The sequence below is a fragment of the Dendropsophus ebraccatus genome, chromosome 4 (genome assembly GCF_027789765.1).
Source record: "Dendropsophus ebraccatus isolate aDenEbr1 chromosome 4, aDenEbr1.pat, whole genome shotgun sequence".
NCBI lineage: Eukaryota > Metazoa > Chordata > Amphibia > Anura > Hylidae > Dendropsophus > Dendropsophus ebraccatus.
In genome coordinates, this window is record NC_091457.1 from 127831304 (window position 1) to 127852699 (window position 21396).

The 21396-nt window shown below is 41.2% G+C and overlaps 2 protein-coding genes and 1 long non-coding RNA gene across 4 annotated transcripts; all 3 read right to left on the reverse strand.

The window, feature by feature from the left end:
- Positions 1 to 1678: 1678 nt before the first annotated feature.
- HTD2 (hydroxyacyl-thioester dehydratase type 2) lies at positions 1679 to 3136 on the reverse strand. Its single transcript, XM_069968802.1, has one exon. It carries the CDS (start codon positions 3134 to 3136, stop codon positions 2612 to 2614), a length of 525 nt encoding a protein of 174 aa, XP_069824903.1. The 3' UTR covers positions 1679 to 2611.
- Positions 3118 to 11583, reverse strand: RPP14 (ribonuclease P/MRP subunit p14). Of its 2 annotated transcripts, none has more exons than XM_069968800.1 (6): positions 11508 to 11583; positions 9575 to 9680; positions 8720 to 8804; positions 7950 to 8026; positions 6248 to 6326; positions 3118 to 3205 (listed from the first exon to the last, which is right to left on the reverse strand). In XM_069968800.1, the coding sequence occupies exons 1-6, from the start codon at positions 11566 to 11568 to the stop codon at positions 3149 to 3151; spliced, it is 465 nt and encodes a 154-aa protein (XP_069824901.1). In that variant the 5' UTR covers positions 11569 to 11583; the 3' UTR covers positions 3118 to 3148. The 2 variants fall into 2 exon arrangements, with proteins under 2 accessions (XP_069824901.1, XP_069824902.1); XM_069968801.1 differs by lacking the exon at positions 11508 to 11583 and adding an exon at positions 11305 to 11491.
- Positions 11584 to 14646: 3063 nt separating this feature from the next.
- LOC138789932 (uncharacterized) lies at positions 14647 to 20955 on the reverse strand. Its single transcript, XR_011362817.1, has 4 exons — positions 20549 to 20955; positions 20250 to 20277; positions 17384 to 17452; positions 14647 to 14792 (listed from the first exon to the last, which is right to left on the reverse strand). It is a non-coding gene; the product is annotated as an uncharacterized lncRNA (long non-coding RNA).
- Positions 20956 to 21396: the final 441 nt, after the last annotated feature.

Consider the following 21396-nt stretch of genomic DNA (forward strand, 5'->3'; position numbering starts at 1 on the left):
CCTAATATGGTGATATACAGCCTTGGTCATTTTCCTTCATAGTCATACTTATTTGCTCCTTTAGCACTATTTACTTTTATCACACATTTGTTGTTTATATTGTATGTATCATTGTGCTATGGTGGTTTGCTTTATAGCTATATCTACATCTCTTTCATTACATCTGCTTATATGACAAGGATATTGTATATGGGGTTGTCTGTCCTGGATAGCATTAGATCTTATGCTTTCCCTGGAGTTTTTGGGGATTTTTAAATGGTTTTAATTGGGATCTTTTTGTATCTTTGTATCTTTTGTACCTTTATATATCTAATATTTGGTATGCCAGTGTTGCCATTATAGTACACGTCTTTTGTATTTTTCATGCTTAGCCTTTCCATGTACTGGTACTGTGCACCCACTTTCTAATTTTTTTGAGTTGTGCATATCCTATCCTCCTTTCCTTGTGCAAGAGGCCTCCTGTCACACCCACTTGGTATGCATAAGGTAAAGTGTAAATTAAAAAAACAAAAAAGCTGCATATGCAATACAGTGGCTTGTGTAAAAAAAATTAGCAGTTTTTCATTGAACTAAATAAATTTGGCCCATCTTATGGTTCACATAGTGCGGATTAGGTGCAGTTTTTGAGAAACCAGGAGGCATCCTAACTATGTTACCAATCTAAGATAAGATTGCAGATATTTAGTTAAAGAGGCATTCCGTCTATGTACTCACCTGCCCTGATTTCCTACATATAACATTTCCACAATGCCTGGTCCCCTCTGCTTTCTCTGCTATGTTGTCATCTGTTTGTGGCAGTTCCTACAGGGATGACAGATCAGAGAAAGGAGGAAGCAGCAGAGAGGAGGGGATTGGGAGCTGTCTAATAATAATAAGAGTCCAATATAAAAAAATATATATATTAGTCTCCAAAATACACCATGAAGCGGCACAGTCACAAACTTAAACTTTTGACATGTCAGAAAGACATGTCAAAAGTTTTGCGTGTTCAGACCATATCCGATCAGGAGAAGTCTGCGCCCAGCATATTGCTCTTCTGGCTCTGTCATGTGCAGGAGACAGACTCATAATGAACGTTTATTAGGAACTTCTCACTGACACAGAGCAGGGGGGTCTCCTCCCCACTCAAAACTTTTGATCAGTCAGGGTATGAACACTCAGACCCTGACCGATAAAAACTTTTGACAAGTCAAAAGTTTTTTTCAGTGACAGGTACACTTTGAAAGGGTTTTCTCATCACAACTAACACAGTTATACTTAAAGGACTTGTAATGTTAAATATTCTTACAAATACATTTATTTAGCAAACTTGCCTCGTTTTCCTAATATACCCATTCTTTCCCTCACATTGTTGACAGTCCATTGTCTAGGTTACCGACCATCACCCTCCTCTAAAACTAGTGGTCTGGCTGGTGTATATAGAGCTATAGTATCCCTTTTTTTATATTGAACAGTATAGACTATATCTATATACAGCTACATACTATCTATCTATAAACACATATACACCAGCCAGGCCAGTGCTTTTAGAGCAATGGTGGTCGGTAACCTAGTCAACAATGGGAGGGAAAGCATGGGTATATTAGGAGAAGTAGGCTAGTTTCCTAAATATATGTATATATATATATATATATATATATATATATATATATATATATATATATGACATGTCCTCCAAGTATAACTGTATTAATGAGAGGAGACTACGGTACATTCACAAGTACTTAATCTGCTGCGGATTTGATGGTGCAGATTTTAGCTATTTATTTATACTGGTAATTCCTCACCAACAAATCTGCAGCATATTAAGAATGTTTGGGGTATGTTCACACTAGTTGTATACATTGTATTCCCTATAGTTCTAACTAACAGGAGCCAGATTCCACATTACCTCAGGATGACACATTGTTCCTCCCACATGCTTTACACTGCAGCTCATTTAGAGCTGTTACAGAAAACCATAATGGAACCAGATTATATACGGTAATAAAATGAATATTACTTCCAGTATAAGCAATAAAACCATCAGTGGAAAAAATAAATAAAATTGTTGCACTAGGGGCATCCCAAAGGTCCATGTTAAAATATTCCTAATATCAGACTCCCTCCAGAGCAGCAGATTATGCTGTCTGTACCCAGTCAATAGATCTGTGTCAGTCACAGCTGCTTGTGGTGTAATATTATAACTATATATCCCTGTAGCTGACAGAAACTCTTCACATTACTGTACAAGGTGGCACTGTGATACATAATGTAGTCTATTTACCTTCACAAGCATCAAACTCAAAACTGCTCCATATTATATTAGGGGGATGGGATGGACTTTGATCACTGGATCCAGTCTGGATCTCATTGATCTGTAAATGTTTACTAAGCAAATGATACCTTATCGTATTCTGTGCATGAACAAAAGACGACACACGCTATGCTTAGTCTTCTCTGTGTCTGTATTATTGTGACATCTGTCTATATATAAATGAAAAGAAAAAAGCCGTCAACCAAAGCTCTGACTGTCCATGAAATTCTGCTAAGGTTGCAGCAGGTAACTGTAATAAAAGAATAGTATGTGACAAGGCAAAAAGTCTGAAATAATCAATGAAAACCTAGAATATCACAATTCTCTTCCTCCTCCATTATTTACAGAAGTCTGGTCAGGAATTAGCACTTTCACAACCCCTTCCATGACAGTCCGGCCACTATCAGTGGTAATACAGGATACATTGATGAAAGCCAATGACCTCTTTATAGCCTTCACTTGGGCTCTAGCTATAACCTCCTCTCCAGCATGCAGAGGAGCCGGGAAGCGAATGTCCTGGGAAAGAAGCACACAGCCGTCCCCTGGCAGCTTGGTACCCAACACTGCAGACACCAGGCCATTGAGGAGCACTCCATGTACCACAGGTTTTCCAAATCTTGTGTTCTTAGCAAAGGCCTCATTGAGATGCAATGGATTAGTATCACCGGTCAGGTCAGAGAAGAGTTTAACGTCATTCTGAGTGAAGGTCCTAGAGAGCTCAGCGCTGTCCCCGACCTGCAGATGTGACAGTCTCCGTATTATTTCAGTGCAGGAACACAACATGGATGGGTTGGAGGAAATAAGAAATGATCGTCCACTGGTGACCAAGTGATGGAACATCCTGAGAAGCAGCTAGTCCAGTACTAGTTCTCTGCTGTTACCAGCCAAAGCCAGCAGGAAAGGCGATGTCTGAGGAAAAGAAAAAGCATATTACACTCGGGATATACATGTATATACAGTACTACTACATTTGGGATTCAGTATGTACAGTATGCATCACATTCTCTGTATTCATGTATGTACAGTAAGTGTCACATTCAGTATATACATGTATGTACAGAACGTATCATAGCACATATGTTTATGTACATTACGCATCATATGTGGTATATACATAATACAGATCAAATCCAGGATATACATGTATATACAGTACTACCACATTTGGGATATACACGTTCAGTATGTACAGTATGCATCACATTCTCTGTATTCATGTATGTACAGTATGCATCACATTCAGTATATACATGTATGTACAGAACATATCATACTCAGCACATATAAGTATATACAGTATGCATCATACGTGGTACATATCAGGTCCAGGATATACCTGTATGTACAGTATCGCATTTGGTATTTACATGCGCATTATGTATCATGTCCGGGATATACAGGTATGTACAGTATGTATCATATTCAGTACATCCATGTATATCCTGGATAGGATACAAACTGTACACACATGCATATCCTGAATGTGATATGTATTGTACATACATGTATATACCAAATGTGATATGTACTATGAGGATGGGAGGTTATAAGTGTTATTTTATTACAAAATACACAAAAAAATGCTAATCCAAGATGAAGCTTCCCCTTACATTAGAGATGAGCAAATTTACAGTATAACGAAGAAAAGTGCTTTGCTACGTTAATGCTGGAAATTCGCTTATCTGTACTTAACACCTGCTCTGCAGTTTCTTTTCCTTATATTATTATAAGGGCTATTCCCATCTCCGCTAACAGAGTCAAACTTGTAAGGCTTATTAATTTATAAATATTTGCAAATACATTCATTTACTAAACGTGTCTCCTTGTCCTCATATGCTGCTCTTTACATCACAATTGTGACATAACGTTGCCCAGGTTACCGACTATCACTCTGCTCTAAAACCTGAGATTATGAGATAAGATTTCAACAATAAAATAGTGGCCGTATCAGAAGGAGACAAGTTTCCTAAATTAATGCAATTGCAAAAATATTTAAAGCGAATGTACCATCAGGGGGTGGCTGGGGGTGAAGCACTGGAGGTGAGCCAGCCCGCTCTCAGTGGGAGAAAACCCCCGCCCCTCTATGATGCGGCTTGAAGAGAATGTACTGATGGTACATTCACTGTAACGTGGTGAGCCCTACAGGTTTAAGTATATTAGCTGAGAGGGAATACCTCTTTAAGCCCTTATGCACGAGTTTATTTGGGATCACTTTCACACAGATCTAAAATACAGGGTCCGGCCATGTTCACACAAAGTAAGTTCCGTACTAATGACAGCCGCTGTTGCAATGGCCGTGATTGGTACAGAAATTAAGCTGTGCTGCAGCCCGAGGGAATCCTGTCCGGAGTGTATACTCAGTTTTCTGTGGCCGCTATTCATTGAATAGCGGTCGCAGAAAACCCTGTAAGAGCACACAATGGAGCGTGCGGCTCTGGCTGCATGCTCCATTGTGTGCAGTGGGGGGTTCCGTTGCGGCGCGCACGGATGCGCCAGCATCAGAACTCTGCGGCGCTACAGACCATCCGGCCGTTACTGCAGTACCGGCCGGGATGATCTTTTCTGAGACCGTCTGCTCCATGACCCGAACGGGTCACGGAGCGGCCGGTCTCATACTAAGTCTGCACATAGCCTCACTGTGCTTCAGTGGGTCATGGATACAATCATAGTAGTAAATGCATACTTCTCCAGATCTGAATTAAAAGTTTCTAATAGGAAAACCTGATTGCTCACCCGGAACATCACAAAGGGATAAGCAATAGTGCACAATATGTTCTATATTAGTTCTATATCATACATTATATCAGGGGTGGGGAACCTTTTCCATGTCGAGGGTCGGTCGGGCATTAATAAAATCATTCGAGGGCCGCATACCGTGTGCGGCAGTTAGTAGCGTGGGTTTGCAGCACACGGGGCAAGGCAAAGTATTGTTCCCCTAGTACCCCTGCTATTGTAGTTAACCCCCAGTGATGCCCCTGCTATTGTAGTTAACACCCAGTGATGCACCTTGTAGTCTAGTTAACCCCCAAGTTATGTCCCTGGTAGCCTAGTTAACCCCCCCAGTGATGCCTCTGGTAGCCTAGGTAACCCCCATCAGTCATGTCCCTGGTAGCCTAGTTAAGCCCCATCAGTCATGTCCCTGGTAGCCTAGTTATCCCCCCCATCAGTCATGTCCCTGGTAGCCTAGTTAACCCCCATCAGTCATGTCCCTGGTGGACTAGTTAACCCCCATCAGTCATGTCCCTGGCAGCCTAGTTAACCCCCAAATAAAAAAAATAAACATCCCACTCACCTTACCTCCGCTCCCACGCTGTCCAGGTCCTCTTTTCTCCCAGGTCCTCTGTGCCGATCTTCTCCTACAGGCGGCACGCGATGAAATGACGTCATCGGGAGCGGCCCACAGGAGACTGAAGACACGCGCCGCTCTAGTGGGGAAGGAGCCGGCACAGACAGCATCCTCCTGTATCCGGCAGCTGTCACAGACACCGGAGGATGCTGTGTATGCCGGCTCCTTCCTCCTCCAGAGCGGCGCGCATCACAGGGGAGCTGCGGGCCGCATCGGGAGGTCTCAGGGGCCGGATGCAGCCCGCGGGCCGGAGGTTCCCCACCCCTGCATTATATCATGGGCCAAAACACAGATAAATGCTAGTCTGCATGAAGCCTACAGAAAATGGCATCATAAAAGATATAGGATTCATGTGAATATTTTTCTTTACTGGTTTTGTGGAGTTCTTCTTAAAGGATTCATTTTATATATGAAAATAAATCTGAAAATGCTTCCTGAACTTAGCATAGAGTATATGAGAACTGGGATGTAGACAGCATCTCAATGGCTAAAGTCATAGTCAAGGGAAAGGTAAAGTGAAGCCGGGTATTTAGCAAAACCAAAAAAAATCAATTCAGTCTAGTATCAGGTAGGTGTTTGATGGTTCCAGCTCTCTGAAAGGTTACCTGGAGTACACGAATGCTGCACTGTTGGCCCTGGTATCGTCCTAGCAAGGTCAAAGAAGTCCACAGCTTTACACGGCCCCTGTAAGAAAAGATCAGATGCCAGTAATATATAAATCCAAACTTCTGTATCCAGTTCAGCTACATACATACATACAAACAAACAAACACAGAACATTGCTGAGTACAGGACATCAAAGGGGTTGTATGGAACTTTAAAATGACAGCCATCAGTGTATGATAGTCAGGTATTTAACTAGCACATCGCTGAACACCGAGATGTGGTGTTCCCTAATACTGCAGCTGAGCCCTGTCTACTTGAATGGTATTGTAGTATCTCTGTTCTGCTGATCAATAATCCTGTTTAGTGAAGAATTTGAGACAAAGGTTTAAAGAAAAACAAAAAAAAAAAAAAACAGGGAGGGCAGGGGGTGGTGGGAACATAATAATAAAGTGATACTTACACTTCCAGATGCCCCTGCAGCACAGCATCACCGCTCACAGTTACCTGCATCTCCGGATCCTGTGAACACACAGGAAGCAGAGAGATTCAGGAGACCAGAGGCGGTGGCTGCACAGGAACCAGGACAGGTAAGTATCACTTCATTAGTAAGTTCCCTCCACCCCCTGCCCTCCCTGTTTTTTACCTTTGCTCAGAGTTCTCCTTTAAATTCCACAGAACCCTGTTAACTCTCAAACTGTTTAACATGAGCTCAAATAGGTGAATGGGGTTGGCACATCAACATTCTTTTCCAATAAACAACCAACAGGAAATTGAATGCAACCATATTAAAGTCCTCCATAAAACCCCTTTAAGGGTATTTTCGCAGTGATTGGCAGAGCAGGACGTCAGTGACCCGTGAGCTGGAGAAGCAGGTGGGAGCAGATTACAGGCAGGTAATGTATCAGCCTGTTAAAGGCCGGCAGCTAGTTGGTTAAGTGGGTAGTGGCTACATTCTCACAGCTGAATGAAAATCCACTGTAAGGCCATGATCACACATGGCAAAACAACAGCCGGCCGTGTCAAACACTGGCCACTGTCCGAGATGTTCTTTCAGACGGAAGTCGTACTTTACAGTGTGTGCACAGTCTATTTTGTGCAGCCGCTGTACACTGAATAACGGCCACACAAATTAGACATGTCAGTTTTTTGTGTGGCCGCATGGAACCCCCGGCTGTAGTGTATAATGTATACACTACGGCCATGGTTCCATAGGCTGTAATGTAATCGTCCATTGTTGCAAACCTGCAACAACGGCCGTTGTTTAATAATAACAAACGTTGTGTGAATGTGGCTTGAGAATGTAGAGCAATAGGCAATGACAGTGCAGGGTAAAATCCGTGAAATCCACTGCAAACTCGGTATGTGTGAATGTACCTTTAGGGTGTGTTCACACGTACAGGATCCGCAGCAGATTTGATGGCGCAGATTTAAATCTGCAGCAGATTTGATGGCCCTGAGTTGCATTGCATTGAATCTGCAACTTCAAATCTGCACCATCAAATTTGCTGCAGATCCTGTACATGTGAACACACCCTTAGACTCTATACAAATATATCAGACTAATATGACCTTAAAAAGGGCATGACGTGTATGCAGAAGTGCTTAATGTGCAAAAAAAACAACACAGATGCACAATACACCAGCGTTAATAGTTGCACAGGCAAAGACTTGTTTCATGTCTTACTGTCTACAGCTACATACTCGCTCTTGATTCTCAGTATGGCGCACAATGTCTTTCCATCATATTTTAACAGGTCCAATGGGAGGGAAGCTCCAACCTGAAAACCAACATAAAACCATAAATGGTTGTAAAACATTTCCTCTGGGTACAATATTTATATTCAAACTTGATCTTTGAGTTGAAGGGACCGCAAGGTCTCTTTTTAGTGTACAAGTCACAATGAAGACCAGTACAGAACATGCAACTGCAGCTGATGCAGAAGACTGCATTTTTCTGGATACATTACACACCGGCTGAGCTCTGTGTATGAGCCCTAGTCAAATTTATAAGGCTTGGGAATGACATTCAGGTAGTGAGGGACATATCCAGGGAAATATGATAATCTGATTGGTATTTTTAGCCAAAATCAGGACTGACACAAAGAAAAACTATAATGGACAGATTTGAACCTTTTCTTGTGTTTATACGACTCTTGTCTTGCTGACTCCCTGTGATCTCCATCTTGCCACAAAAGACAAGCTCCATAGACTATTAATGGAGGCCGTCTCAGAAAGGGAGAAAGGCACTTAACCACACACACTTCTCCCAGGAATTTCTAGATATCGGTAGGGGTCTTAACACTCAGGCCCCGATTGATCAAAACCTTTCACATATCTGTGCGACATGTCAAAAGACTTCTATAATAACAAGGAAACTTTGAGTTCAGTTTCTCTGGACTGCTGTCACAGAGGTTTAAGCTTACACAATGCCTTACTGTGAATGTAGGAAATAATAGATTATTATAGATTACCTCTCCATGCAACTCCTTTAAAGCTGAGAGAATTAATGACTTGAACACAGCTGCAGAAAGCTTCAGGGGCTTCTCTTGAAACACACTATGGATACAACACAATAGCCTAGAGTTATCCATGCTGTTAAAGAAGTTTGTTGAAAATTTTGATTAAAATTTTATTGCCCCCCCAAAAGTTATACAAATCACCAATATACACTTATTATGGGAAATGCTTATGAAGTGCTTTTTTCCCTGCACTTACTACTGCATCAAGGCTTCACTTCCTGGATAAAATGGTGATGTCACAACCCGACTCCCAGAGCTGTGCGGGCTGTGGCTGCTGGAGAGGATGATGGCAGGGGGACACTGAGGGACACAGGGCACTGGAGGGACACTGAGCATCCCCCTGCCATCATCCTCTCCAGCAGCCACAGCCTGCACAGCTCTGGGAGTCGTGACATCATCATGTTATCCAGGAAGTGAAGCCTTGATGCAGTAGTAAGTGCAGGGAAAAAAAAGCACTTTATAAGTATTTCCCGTAAGTGTATAAGTGTATATTGGTGATTTATATAACGTTGGGTGGCAATACAATACTTTAATAAAAATTTTCACTGGACTCTTCCTTTAAATACTTAGAAGGCTTAAGGTGAATGTACCATCAGGCCCCAGCTAAAGCACTGAAGGCAGGTCGACCCCCCCCCCCATGATGTGGCTCTATTGATTCTAATGGAGCCGCGTCATAGAACCCTCCGTTCCCCTCACTGGGGGTGGGTCGGCCTGCATTCAGTGCTTCAGCCTGGGCCTGATGTACATTCCCTTTAATCTTTGAATAGGATGTGCCATGTGACCGTGCAGACAGGTATAGATACTCACAGCTGGACCTTCAGGTAATGATACTCAGAGAAGTTCTTCAGCACAATCCTCTCGTATGAGGCAGGTGCTGCAGCCTTGGGTCTCGTGTTCATGTTTGTAGAATCCACTTAAAGAAAAGAAGAAATATTTTCTAGTTAAAAACACACCAGTGAAACTCACTATTTTCCATACAATCATTAATGATGTTTCCTACTCTTATGGAGTAACATCTATACATATAAGTGTGACTGATGACCTTCCATTTGAGAACTGGCTGGGCATGCACTCTTCACTCAAGTGGATAATAGAATTACAAAAAGTGGAATGTGCCATCTCTATCAATTTTTGCCACATTTAATGCAAATTTGGTAGCAAGTGTACATTCACCTAAATGTACCTGTCACTCCATAGATGACAAAGGTTTTAATTGGTCGGGGTCCGAGTGTTCAAATGCACACTGACTGCCAGAATGAAGCGCAGATGAGCAGTTCTTCTCCCTGCTCTTTGCACGTGACCATAGATGCTCCCCTATACTTTGTATAGAAGTCTGTCTTGGTCATGCAGAACAGTAGAAAAAAAGGGTCGCAAAAATAATCCTGACGCTGCAAAAAAAATTTTCAACAAAGATAGGTACAAAGAGCTGGCAGAAAGAAAAGACTTCATGCCCACTTCTCCAGGCTACATCTTGAGACAGTGGAGGGTCTCAGCACAGAGACCCCAACTGATTCAAACTTTTGACATGTCAGAAGTTTTTTTGGAGTGACAGCCAGTGCCTATTTAAGTTTCCAAGCACTCCCATGGCTACGCTTTTCTGGTTTGGAGCTGGTCCTAGCACATTTCAATATTGGTTGTAGTGGTCACATAATATAATATCTCTAGATTTAAGGTTTACACAGATCAGTATGGGACCATGTAATTAAATGCACTTTTTTAAAGGCCAGCAGGGGCAGATATACAGCACAGGCTCTGTTACTCAGGGATGGATGGCCACCACCCCAATACGCAGCTCATTTACATGTGGCAAATAGTCCTGTCTTCAGTATTTTCCAACATCTTGTTGGGATTGGTAAAAACGGGTTCCCTACTTTGCCCCTCTGCCATTTTGTCTCGCACCCCCTGCTAATAGTCTGTAAGCTCATGCATGTGAGCACGGCCCTTACTCCTCATGTATGGATAATTATATGTAATGTCTGATTTATGTCTATGTATGTACCCCCAGAATTGTAAAGTGCTACGGAATCTGTTGGTGCTATATAAATAAAAATTATTATATTATTATTTACGCAGAAAACCACCAGAAAATCTGCATAGTGTTGTTGTGGGTTTTGACTTTACTATTGAACTTAACAGGGAAAATCCGCAACAAATCCATAATGTAAACTAGAATTACACGGACATAAATATTCTCACCGCAGGTTGCTTTACAGGCAGAAACTTTTCACAGCAGGAGGACACAATCCACTCTGCTATTCCTGTATGGGCAGAGCAGATGCCCCATATGGGCACATTGCCTTAGAGCTGCTTATTGTTCTGTCTCATGTCTGCCCCTATGATGTCCATACAACACTGGAAGCCCATATGTAAGTGTCACCTCATGGCTACAGCTGTTATACTGCAACATCATGAATATCCTGTGTGCCAATCCACAAATGTAAGTACCACAGGCTTTCTAGAACACCTTCATACACAGACCCTACTGTTCTTATTGAGAGCTCTGTGCAGCCATACAGCCCCATGCCCACAGCACTCACCCGCATATCCCCAATGCACTGTAACCCACACAGCCTCTGTGTCCTCATGTATCACTAGAAGGAGACGACAATGTACACTACAGGAAGTGCTATCTTGTATTTTAGCTTAGCAGCCATATTTGAGAAGACCAAAACTCATAAGAGAGTGAATGATTGGCTCAGGAAAAATGGCGCCGATCGTGGAGACATCTAAGCTAACGTGCCTCCTCTAGCGTCATATGTGCGTTCTGATATTATTCCCTCGGAAACAGTGACTTTCTGCATAACGTTCCTAAAGTGAAACAGACAAAAAATAAAGTTACTATACTGCACTCTAGAGGACATGTTTGGTAACTACATTACATGTATGGTTTGTGTGCATAATAGCAGGTCTAAGGCTGGAAACTGCCAAAACCAGAAGAGGATCCAACAGAAAAGAGAAATACAAGTCCTCCCTTTACCTGTCCATCCCATTTGAATCCACTTTTGATTGCAAAATGTTAATTTTTTTAATGGTCCGTTTGCATTTTGGCTTTAACCCCTTAAGGTCAAAGCCAATTTTCATTTTCGCATTTGCTTTTTCCACTTTATGTTTAAAAGTCCATAGCGCTTGCATTTTTTCACCTAGAGACTTATATGAGCGCATATTTTTTGCAAAACCAATTGTACTTTGCAATGACAGGCATTATTTTTCCATAAAACTGGAAAAAAAATATTTGCGCTGTCAAATTGAAAAAGAAAAACGAATTTGTTTTGATTTCGGGGAGTTTTGCATTTACGCCGTTCGCCCTATGGTAAAACTGACTTGTTATGCATGTTCCTCAAGTCGTTACGATTACTATGATATATAACATGTATAACTTATATTGTATCTGATGGCCTGTAAAAAATTCAAACCATTGTTAACAAATATATATTCCTTAAAATCGCTCCGTTCCCAGGCTTATAGCGCTTTTATCCTTTGGTCTATGGGGCTGTGTGATGTGTCATTTTTTGCGCCATGATGTGTTCTTTCTATCGGTACCTTGATTGCGCATATATGACTTTTTGATCGCTTTTTATTACATTTATTCTGGATTTGATGCGACCAAAAATGCGCAATTTTGCACTTTAGGATTTTTTGGCGCTGACGCCGTTTACCGTGCGAGATCAGGAATGTGATTAATTAATAGTTCGGACGATTACGTGCACGGCGGTAGCAAACATGTTTATTGTTGTTATTTTATTTATTAATTTATATTTATAAAATGGGAAAAGAGGGGTGATTTGGACTTTTATTAGGGGAGGGGATTTTTTTTTTATTAATAAAAACACTTTTTTACTATTTTTACATGAACTAGAAGCCCCTTTGGGGGACTTATATATACACAGCAATGATCTCTCATAGAGATCAATGCTGTGTATATACACAGCAAAGATCGATTAGATCGGTCATAGATTGCTTTGGCCTGCTGCAGGCCATAGCAATCTATTGCTGAGCCTGGATCAGCATCTTTGCGACGCTGAGGCCCAGCACGGGCAGAAGAACGAATCTCCCCCCAGTGCGATGTGATCAGTCCCACTAGACACCAGGGATATTGTGTATAAAGCCCTTCAAAGCGGCTGTCAGGTTTGACAGCTGCATTGGAGTGCTTAATTAGCTGGCGCGGCAACGGGACCTGCGCCGGCAAATAGAGGCGCTCCCCGGCTGCAGATTGCAGCCGGGAGCGGTGCCGTTCAGAGCGGGGTCCCGCCGGGACCCCACTCTGAACACCCCCCGTTTCACCATGACGTACCAGGTACGTCATGGGTCGCTAAGGGGTTAAAAAACTGACTATTTTACATCAGTTAGCTTCAATGAGCATCCGTTTGCATATCAGTTTATTTTTCTTTGGTTTCTCACTTTTTCTGTGCATGCTCAGTGAGAAAACTGATGAAAACTGATGACTTGTAAACGGACGGAAATACCTTCTGTTTAGATCCTTCCTTACTGATTATAATGATAAAAAATAAAAATGAAAACCGGAAGTGCACTTTACATTCGTGTTTCTTTCTTCTTTTTTTTAACAAATTAAAAAAGCTGCATGCAGGATTTTTTTTCCATTAAAAAAAGGAAACACTGATGGATTACATGCAAACGGAGCACAATAAAAATACAAATGAATGGGCTTTGGATGGATTCGTCAGATTCCATTTATGTAGTTTTAAAACGGAACAGGGAAACGGAACTGCGGCGGAGAGAATGACGCCAGTGTGAACCTAGCCTTATCAGCTAAAAACGTAGACACAGGAGCCTGGATGTGTTTAACTGTCCGACTTATCTGTGTGACTTAAAACAACCATAACAACCAATCACAGCATTTTACCAGAGCAATTTGAGAACTAAAAGCTGAGCTGTGATTGCTTGCCAAGTTGCTGAGCTACACAGTTTTTCTCTTTTTATCACATAGGATAGATTTACTAAAAATTCAATGCAGGTTCTAAAGCTGGGGGCTCAGCGGAGGATCCTCTGGTGGGCCAGTCCGACACTAACAGAGGGCAACCCTGCTATTCCTCTCGCTTGCATTAAATCGTGTGTGTGTTCACCTCTAAAGGTTTATAGGTGCCCTGTATGTTGTGTTTTCTTGAGCATGCTTGAGATCGATCATTCGGCATGGAAAACATGGATACAGCCTATGGCCTATCACTGTATCAATATTTCCCGCACTCCCTATGGCTGCATTCAACTTCATCAGCCACCATTATTCAGCCCTGAGGTAAAAAAAAAAAAGGGCTGGGCAATACTGCTCTAAGCCAAAATACCCATACTGCTTCTTCCTAGAAAAATCCGGCGAGGAGGGTAGGTGCTAATTCCCCTACAGTAAGCAGCCATCTGTATAGATCACTGTACAGTTTATTTTTAGGGGGACAATATGGAGGGCACCCAACAATATTGTCGCCCTGGACCTCAACCAACCTTAATCTGACCCTGTATATGTTTGTGAATCAATATACAATGGGGAGACAATACTGAGGTGGAATACTGAGGGGTATTGTTATTATTACAATGGGGAGTATTGTCTCCTTGTTGTATATTAATTCACATACATTTGGACATGAACACCCCTAGAGAAGTCAACATTTTACGGATGAAACTTGTGGGGTAGGGTTAGGTGTCAGGATCTCTTGCAATACCATTGCCCTCATTTATGGTCATTTACTCCAGGCATGTTGCTAATACCTTACACATATCAGGCCCTCTCCCCTCTTTGTTTGTCTGTATACAGCCTTTGAACGTTTTGTGTAGGTCTAAATAAAGATGTATGTATTTTAATCATTATCAGAGATGGGCGTGTTATTCTATCTCTTTCTTTTTTCAGTTATTCAAAATAAGCATAACGCAAATCAGCAATAAGTTTATTTAGAAATTCTTTTTTGTTTGTTTTTATTGATGTTATTCGTCACAGGAAGCAAATGAAACTCCAATCCATTTGGCCTTGTCCTCTTTCCATTCTTCAAGTATTTTGCAATTTAGATTTAAGCATTGTTACCTGCGAAATAGTAATAATAGTTAAAAATGGTAATAATACTGACATATTCATCTGTATACCATAGGCCTGACAGTGTGGCTTATGGGAGCCCATGTAAACTAAACATATACCACACAGGATATCCATAGGAACATGGGGATCACAATCTGATTGCTGGGGGGTCCAACTACTGAGACCCCCACCGATGATTAGAACGGGGATGCAATGGCCCCGCAATGAATGTAGCGTTCAACTTGGAAGCATTTGGCGTCTTACAGTAAATACAGTATATAAACATGTCTCTTACCATCTGTCCTATAGATAGCATGTATAGGAAATATGAGAAGGATATTAGTAACTACAAATATAGGTATTAGATACACAGTTAGTCTGTGTTGCTTGTATTCTTGTGATTTACACTTTAGTAAAAGTCACTGATGAAATCTGTACAAAGTATCTATTTTGTTATATAAAGTAAAATTACTTAAATCTGACAACTAATAGTACAGAAAAAAGTACTGCTAGACACCCTGCAGGACCAGGAAGAGCAGAAGGCTGTGCAGACATAACTAAATATCGCACTATATTACTGGAGGATAAATGTACTGTATCCTGGGCCTTGGGTTGGCCATCCAGTCCCCCTTTGATAGAGGGCCCCCAGTCAGTAGATGGCCTTCAATGCAGTTTCTATAATAGATGCCCCCCCTGTGTATAACTCCTTATAGTAGATGGCACCCAGTGTAGTCTCCTCTTTAGTAGATGGTCCCTAGTCAGTATATGGCCCCCCAGTGTAGTCTCTCTTTGATAGATTGCCTTCAGTCAGTAGATCGCCTTTAATGCAGTTCCTATAATAGATGGCCCCCTGTGTAGATCTCCATATAGTAGATGGCACCCAATGTAGTCTCCTCTTTAGTAGATGGTCCCCTGTGTAGTTCCTCCTTCAGTAGATGGTCCCCTGTTTAGTTCCCCACTATAGTTCCCCCTTTAGTAGATGGCCCCCAGTCAGTATATGGCCCCCCCATGTATTCCCCTTTTTATAGATGGTCCCCATTATAGTCCCCCTTTTGGTAGATGTCCCCCAGTCAGTATATGACCCCCAGTGTAGTCCTCCTTTAATAGATGGCCCCCAGTCAGTAGATAGCCTTCGGTGCAGCCCCTATAATAGATGGTCCCCTGTGTAGCTCCCCCTTTAGTAGATGGCACCCTATGTAGTCCCCCCTTTAGTAGATGTCCCCTGTGTAGTTACCCTTTCAGTAAATGGTCCCCTTTATAGCCCCCCCTTTAGTTCATGGCCCTAGTGCAGTCCTCCCTTTAGTAGATGGCCCCCATTCAGTCGATGGCCCCCATTATAGTCCCACCTTTAGTAGATGGCCCCAGTATACTCCCCTCTTTAGTATATGGCCCTCAGTATAGTCCCCCTTTTAGTAGATAGCCCTCAGTCAGTATATGGCCCCCTGTATAGTTCTTCCTTTAATAAATGTCTCCTAGTATAGTCCCCCTTTAGTAGATGGGCCCAGTGAAGCACCCCCTTTAATAAACAAATAAATAGAATAGAGCAAAAACAAAATTCACCTCCCCCATGCATGTGTTACAGACACTGCCCATGCCGGAAGAGAGAACAAGGGATGTGCGATCACCAGGGGGTGGCCCTGCAGCTGTACATCACTCAGGGGCCTCCTGGAGGATTGTACGTTGGGTCCCTAAGTGATATACAGCTGAAGTGAGATCAGATGTGGGTGGTTTGGACCGCTCACATTATAATCCGCCACTGTACTGTATTGTATTGTAGCACTTTGTTTTGGGTTGTCTATATTATATCTTTCCAACTTGATAAGCTGACATTGTTCAGGGTTCACTGATACAAGATTTAAGACATTTCACTGTATTTATGTACTGTGAATGATTTACATACTGCAGCCTTTAGTATATTCACCTCACCCTGTTCTGCCCCGATGCCACAGTTTACTTCCCCTGATGATGCACTCTCCCTGCTCCACTGCTAATGTTTCAAATAGAGAACCCGATTATCAGAGAAGGAAAAGTGTGTCATTTAGGGAGGTAAACTGAGACATTGAGGTGGAGCAGGGTGAGTATGTTGTAGTTATTTTACAGCCCTAGCAGGATGCAGGATGTTGTTTTAAATAATAAGAATACCCTTTAATAACAGAATCACAGCAAATTAGACTGCTAAACTAGCAGAGTGCAATCCTCTGTGATATGGTACATGGGAATGTACCCTAAGGCTGGGTTCACACTACGTATATTTCAGTCAGTATTGTGATCCTCATAGCAACCAAAACCAGGAGTGGATTAAAAACACAGAAAGGATCTGTCCACACAATGTTGAAATTGAGTGGATGGCCGCCATATAACAGTAAATAACGGCCATTATTTCAATATAACAGCCGTTGTTTTAAAATAACAGCAAAGATTTGCCATTAAATGGCCGCCATCCACTCAATTTCAACATTGTGTGAACAGATCCTTTCTGTGTTTTTAATCCACTCCTGGTTTTGGTTGCAATATGAGGACCACAATACTGACTGAAATATACGTAGTTTGAACCCAGCCCAAAAGTAGATAAAACTAGAAATAGCCATTAGAGAAACTACCTAGTTCCTTCTTCCTGTACGTCATCCCCTCCTGGCTCATTGGATACATGGGTGGTCTGCGTTGGCGGCCTGTGCCATTTTTGGAAAGTTAAAAAGACAATTAGGTCACAAACAACAAGTCATTTTTTTGAAGAACAAACAATCTGAACATTGATACATTAAAACAATCTGATACATTCAACATATAATGGCAATCAGCACCATGGGTGAATGACTGGATAATTCAGCGATCTGAATGGGCACAATCCCCTGTATTACTGAAGTGCATACCCTTTCCCTGCTCTAGGATGAGCAGCCCCTTTGGACACCAGGTGAAGGCTCCATCTTTTTCGGGTCCCTGTGTACAGTGAACAGAACCCTGAAGATGCTGCTGGGTTCAGCAGCTATTTATGATATAAGTAAGAACTTGCTTATATATAGGTTATATTCGTAATCAATAATTTTTCTTAGTTTTATGGAACTAACTACTAGTTTTCCATACATTAATGGGATTTTTTAAATTTACAATAGTGATCCTGCAAAATCTGTTGTGTGACTAGATGGAGCTCTTGTACAACGCATTTTAAACATAATTGTGCATTTGCATAATTTAGCCTCTAGATGGTGCTATGTGAACGTAAATCAGGATCTATAATGTGAATGGCAGTGATACAGTGATGGCACTACCTCCAGGACCGGCAAACTATATTTCAGATCAAATACTTGTTGCAGGTTTATGACCCAAAAGTCAAATGACTGCAATGTCTTTGTATCATCTCTGAAGTAATTTTTTCTGGCCCTGGTATTATATTTTAGTAATTCTATACCATTCCAGCTAATATCTATATACATACAAGGTATTACATACAGTAGTATTGATAGAGTAACACTTTCAAATAGTAAAATACTTTGTGGGTACAGCTATTTGTTTGGGTGGTTATCTATATACATATATAGAGCCATAGGCTATGTTCCCACAATGTAGGAAATAAAGGCAAATAACGGCCATTTTATGCCTTTATTTTTACATTGTGGGAAACATAATCGCTTATGGCTGTATTTATGTTCTCCAGGACTCCCTAGGGCTGTATCCAACTTGTTCAGCCACCGGTAATTCATTGCTTCATCCACTGAGTGAGCTTCAGGTTCACTCATCTCTAGACACCAATAATAATCTATTCTTAAAGCAAATGTATCACAGGTACATAAGTAGATTGTTGCGTGCTTGGGACCCCGCAGTCCTTTTTTGCAAAGGCTGTCCGGTTTATGTGCTTGGTGCCAGTGTTTTCCCGCCTCAGTGCCCTGGGGGCGGGCCTGCCACCCCCCAGTGTGACGATATCCCCTCCCCTCTGTGACGCGGCTCCATTTGAATCAATAGAGTAGAGGGGATATGGTCACACTGGGGGGCAGCGGGCCTGCCACCAGTGCTCCGAGCCGCTGCATGGGAAAAGACCAGCGCCAAGTGTGGGACGTTTCAAAAAAAACCTTGTTTTGGTTAATACCCCCATGTAATAACATCACTAGAGAACCTTCTCTTACAACTCTGGTTTAGAACCTGCACATAGAAATCAATTTCTCCCTAGTTAGACACTGGTCACATGACATTTGGGCCATTACTAAAAAAAATATGTACAAATGTATATTGTAATGTTGCTGTAGGTGTCTATGCTGTATCAAGTTTTAATGCTATGATATCAGTAAGTTGCTTGCAGAGATTGTATATAAGTAAATACAGCACCACATCATTGGGTCTAAACATGTAACGTTATAATAGTATCTAATAAACTTCTGTAATGGTGACAGCAATCATTCTGGATACATTACTGTGGGAGTAGATAAATCATTCATCTTACCTGCCTTCACTGTCGTTCCTAAAAGTAAGGAGAGTACAACAAATATGATAGAATAAAACAATAACAACAACAACAAACAACATCATCGGATCTAAACAAAATAAGATGAGCAGACTGATATATATTTTTGTGGGAAAAGACTGAACAAAACTAGAAATGTATGCATGTAAACCTCTGCTCATTCTGGGTTTAGGAGTCAGTCACTCAGAAGGACCGCCCACTGGACTCCTAAGCTAAAGTGCAAAATTACTCATTTTTGGTTGCATCAAATCCCGAAAAATTGTAATAAAAAGCGATCAAAAAGTTGCATATGCGCAATCAAGGTACCGATAGAAAGAACACATCATGGCGCAAGAAATCACACATTAGACAGCCCCATAGACCAAAGGATAAAAGGAATAGAGCGATTTTAAGGAACATATATTTGTTAACAATGGTTTGAATTTTTTACAAGCCATCAGATAAAATAAAAGTTATACATGTTACATATTGTAATCGTACCGACTTGAGGAACATATATAACATGTGAGTTTTTCCATAGGACACGCGGCGTAAAAACGAAGCCCCCCCCCCCCAAAAAAAAAAAGAATAGCATTTTTTTTTCTTCAATTTTACAGCGCGTATCATTTTTTTCTGGTTTCGCAGCATATTTTATGCAAAAATTCTGCCTGTCATTGCAAAGTACAATTAGTGATGCAAAAAATAAGGGCTCATGTGGGTCTGTAGGTGTAAAAATGCAACTGTTATGGCCTTTTAAGCAAAAGGAGGAAAATACGAAAACAAAAAACGAAAATTAGCCTGGTCCTGAAGGGGGTAATTCTGTCAGGTTCTCTTTAACCCAAAATATGTGTGACTATTCTATATATAGCTTAGATATAGCTAAATTTAAAGGAGTGAAATGACAATTTAAAATCCGCCCTGCAGGTCACATGCATAGTAAAATCCATAAAATCACAGCCATAAATCATCAACTATACACAATTATTGGTTATAATAGCAAACATGTAAAATATTATAAAATAAAATCAGCTTACCAGTCTCCTCCTCTATGTTCTCTTGCAACTGAAACAAACAGAAATACCAGATACTTCTTATTCTATTATAAAGATGTCAGAAAACAACACATTGAAAACCAATGAATATGATAATATATGTATATGACAATACCTACATATCACATAGCATAATCATGTAATAATAAGATCTTTTTTACTGGTGTTTTACCAAGTCATCAAACAGACCAATACAATATAAATATGAAGATAAATATATATATATATATATATATATATATATATGTATATATATATATATATATATATATCACTCTTACCAGCCTCAGCTGATGGCCCACAGCCCATGTCCGCAGAGTATCGCAGGATCGCAGGAGACTTCACACTTTCTGCCACTGGTTCAATTCTGAGATGGGTTTTAAAAGATTATTTTACAGCTGATCTTCGAATGAATTGATCCTAAGTGATTATGGTCAGCATGATAGGGACACTGAAGAAGTGTGGACACTTTTGACTGGTTAATAACCAGTGCAATTTATGCATTTTAGGTAAACTGACATCAGTAGAAAAATGGATTGCATAAGTTGGATTTATTTTTTTGGGGCCATTTGTTTTTTAGTATCAGATATATGGAGTAGTAGCACTACCGGTCCTAGCACCTGTGATGAAAAAAGGAGCAGCATCTGTCAGCATTGCAGTGTAAAGAGAATACTGCACAGTGCCACATATTTACTAGTGGCTGTGCCTGGTATTGCAGCTTTGTTTTAATTTCATTTAAAGGGGTTATCCAGCGCTACAAAAACATGGCCACTTTCCCCCTACTGTTGTCTCCAGTTTGGGTGGGGTTTTGAAACTCAGTTCCATTGAAGTAAATGCAGCTTAATTGCAAACCGCACCTGAACTAGAGACAGCAGTAGGGGTAAAAGTGGCCATGTTTTTGTAGCGCTGGATAACCCCTTTAAGTAGTATTCCAACTTAAAGGGGCATCCCAAAAAACATGTTAAATCCTCGCACCTCCTAGAGACTAACAATTCATTCCCTACATGTCATTACCTTTTCAGTCTCCTTCCCCCAGTTCTAAGCCTGCTTCCTTCTGCTGAAGACACATAAAACTGTGTGTGAGCTGTTCTCTCCATCTCCCCCTCCTTCCCTTCCCTCATGTAAACAG

Coding starts and splice junctions, on each gene's coding strand:
- HTD2 (XM_069968802.1), bottom strand. CDS start 3,136: ATGTTCCATCACTTGGTCACCAGTGGACGATCATTTCTTATTTCCTCC.
- RPP14 (XM_069968800.1), bottom strand. CDS start 11,568: ATGCAGAAAGTCACTGTTTCCGAGGGAATAATATCAGAACGCACATAT. Junction 8,805..9,574: donor CATTACCTGAAGGTCCAGCT/GTGAGTATCTAT, acceptor TTGTATCCATAG/TGTGTTTCAAGAGAAGCCCC. Junction 8,027..8,719: donor TAAAGGAGTTGCATGGAGAG/GTAATCTATAAT, acceptor GTTGGTTTTCAG/GTTGGAGCTTCCCTCCCATT.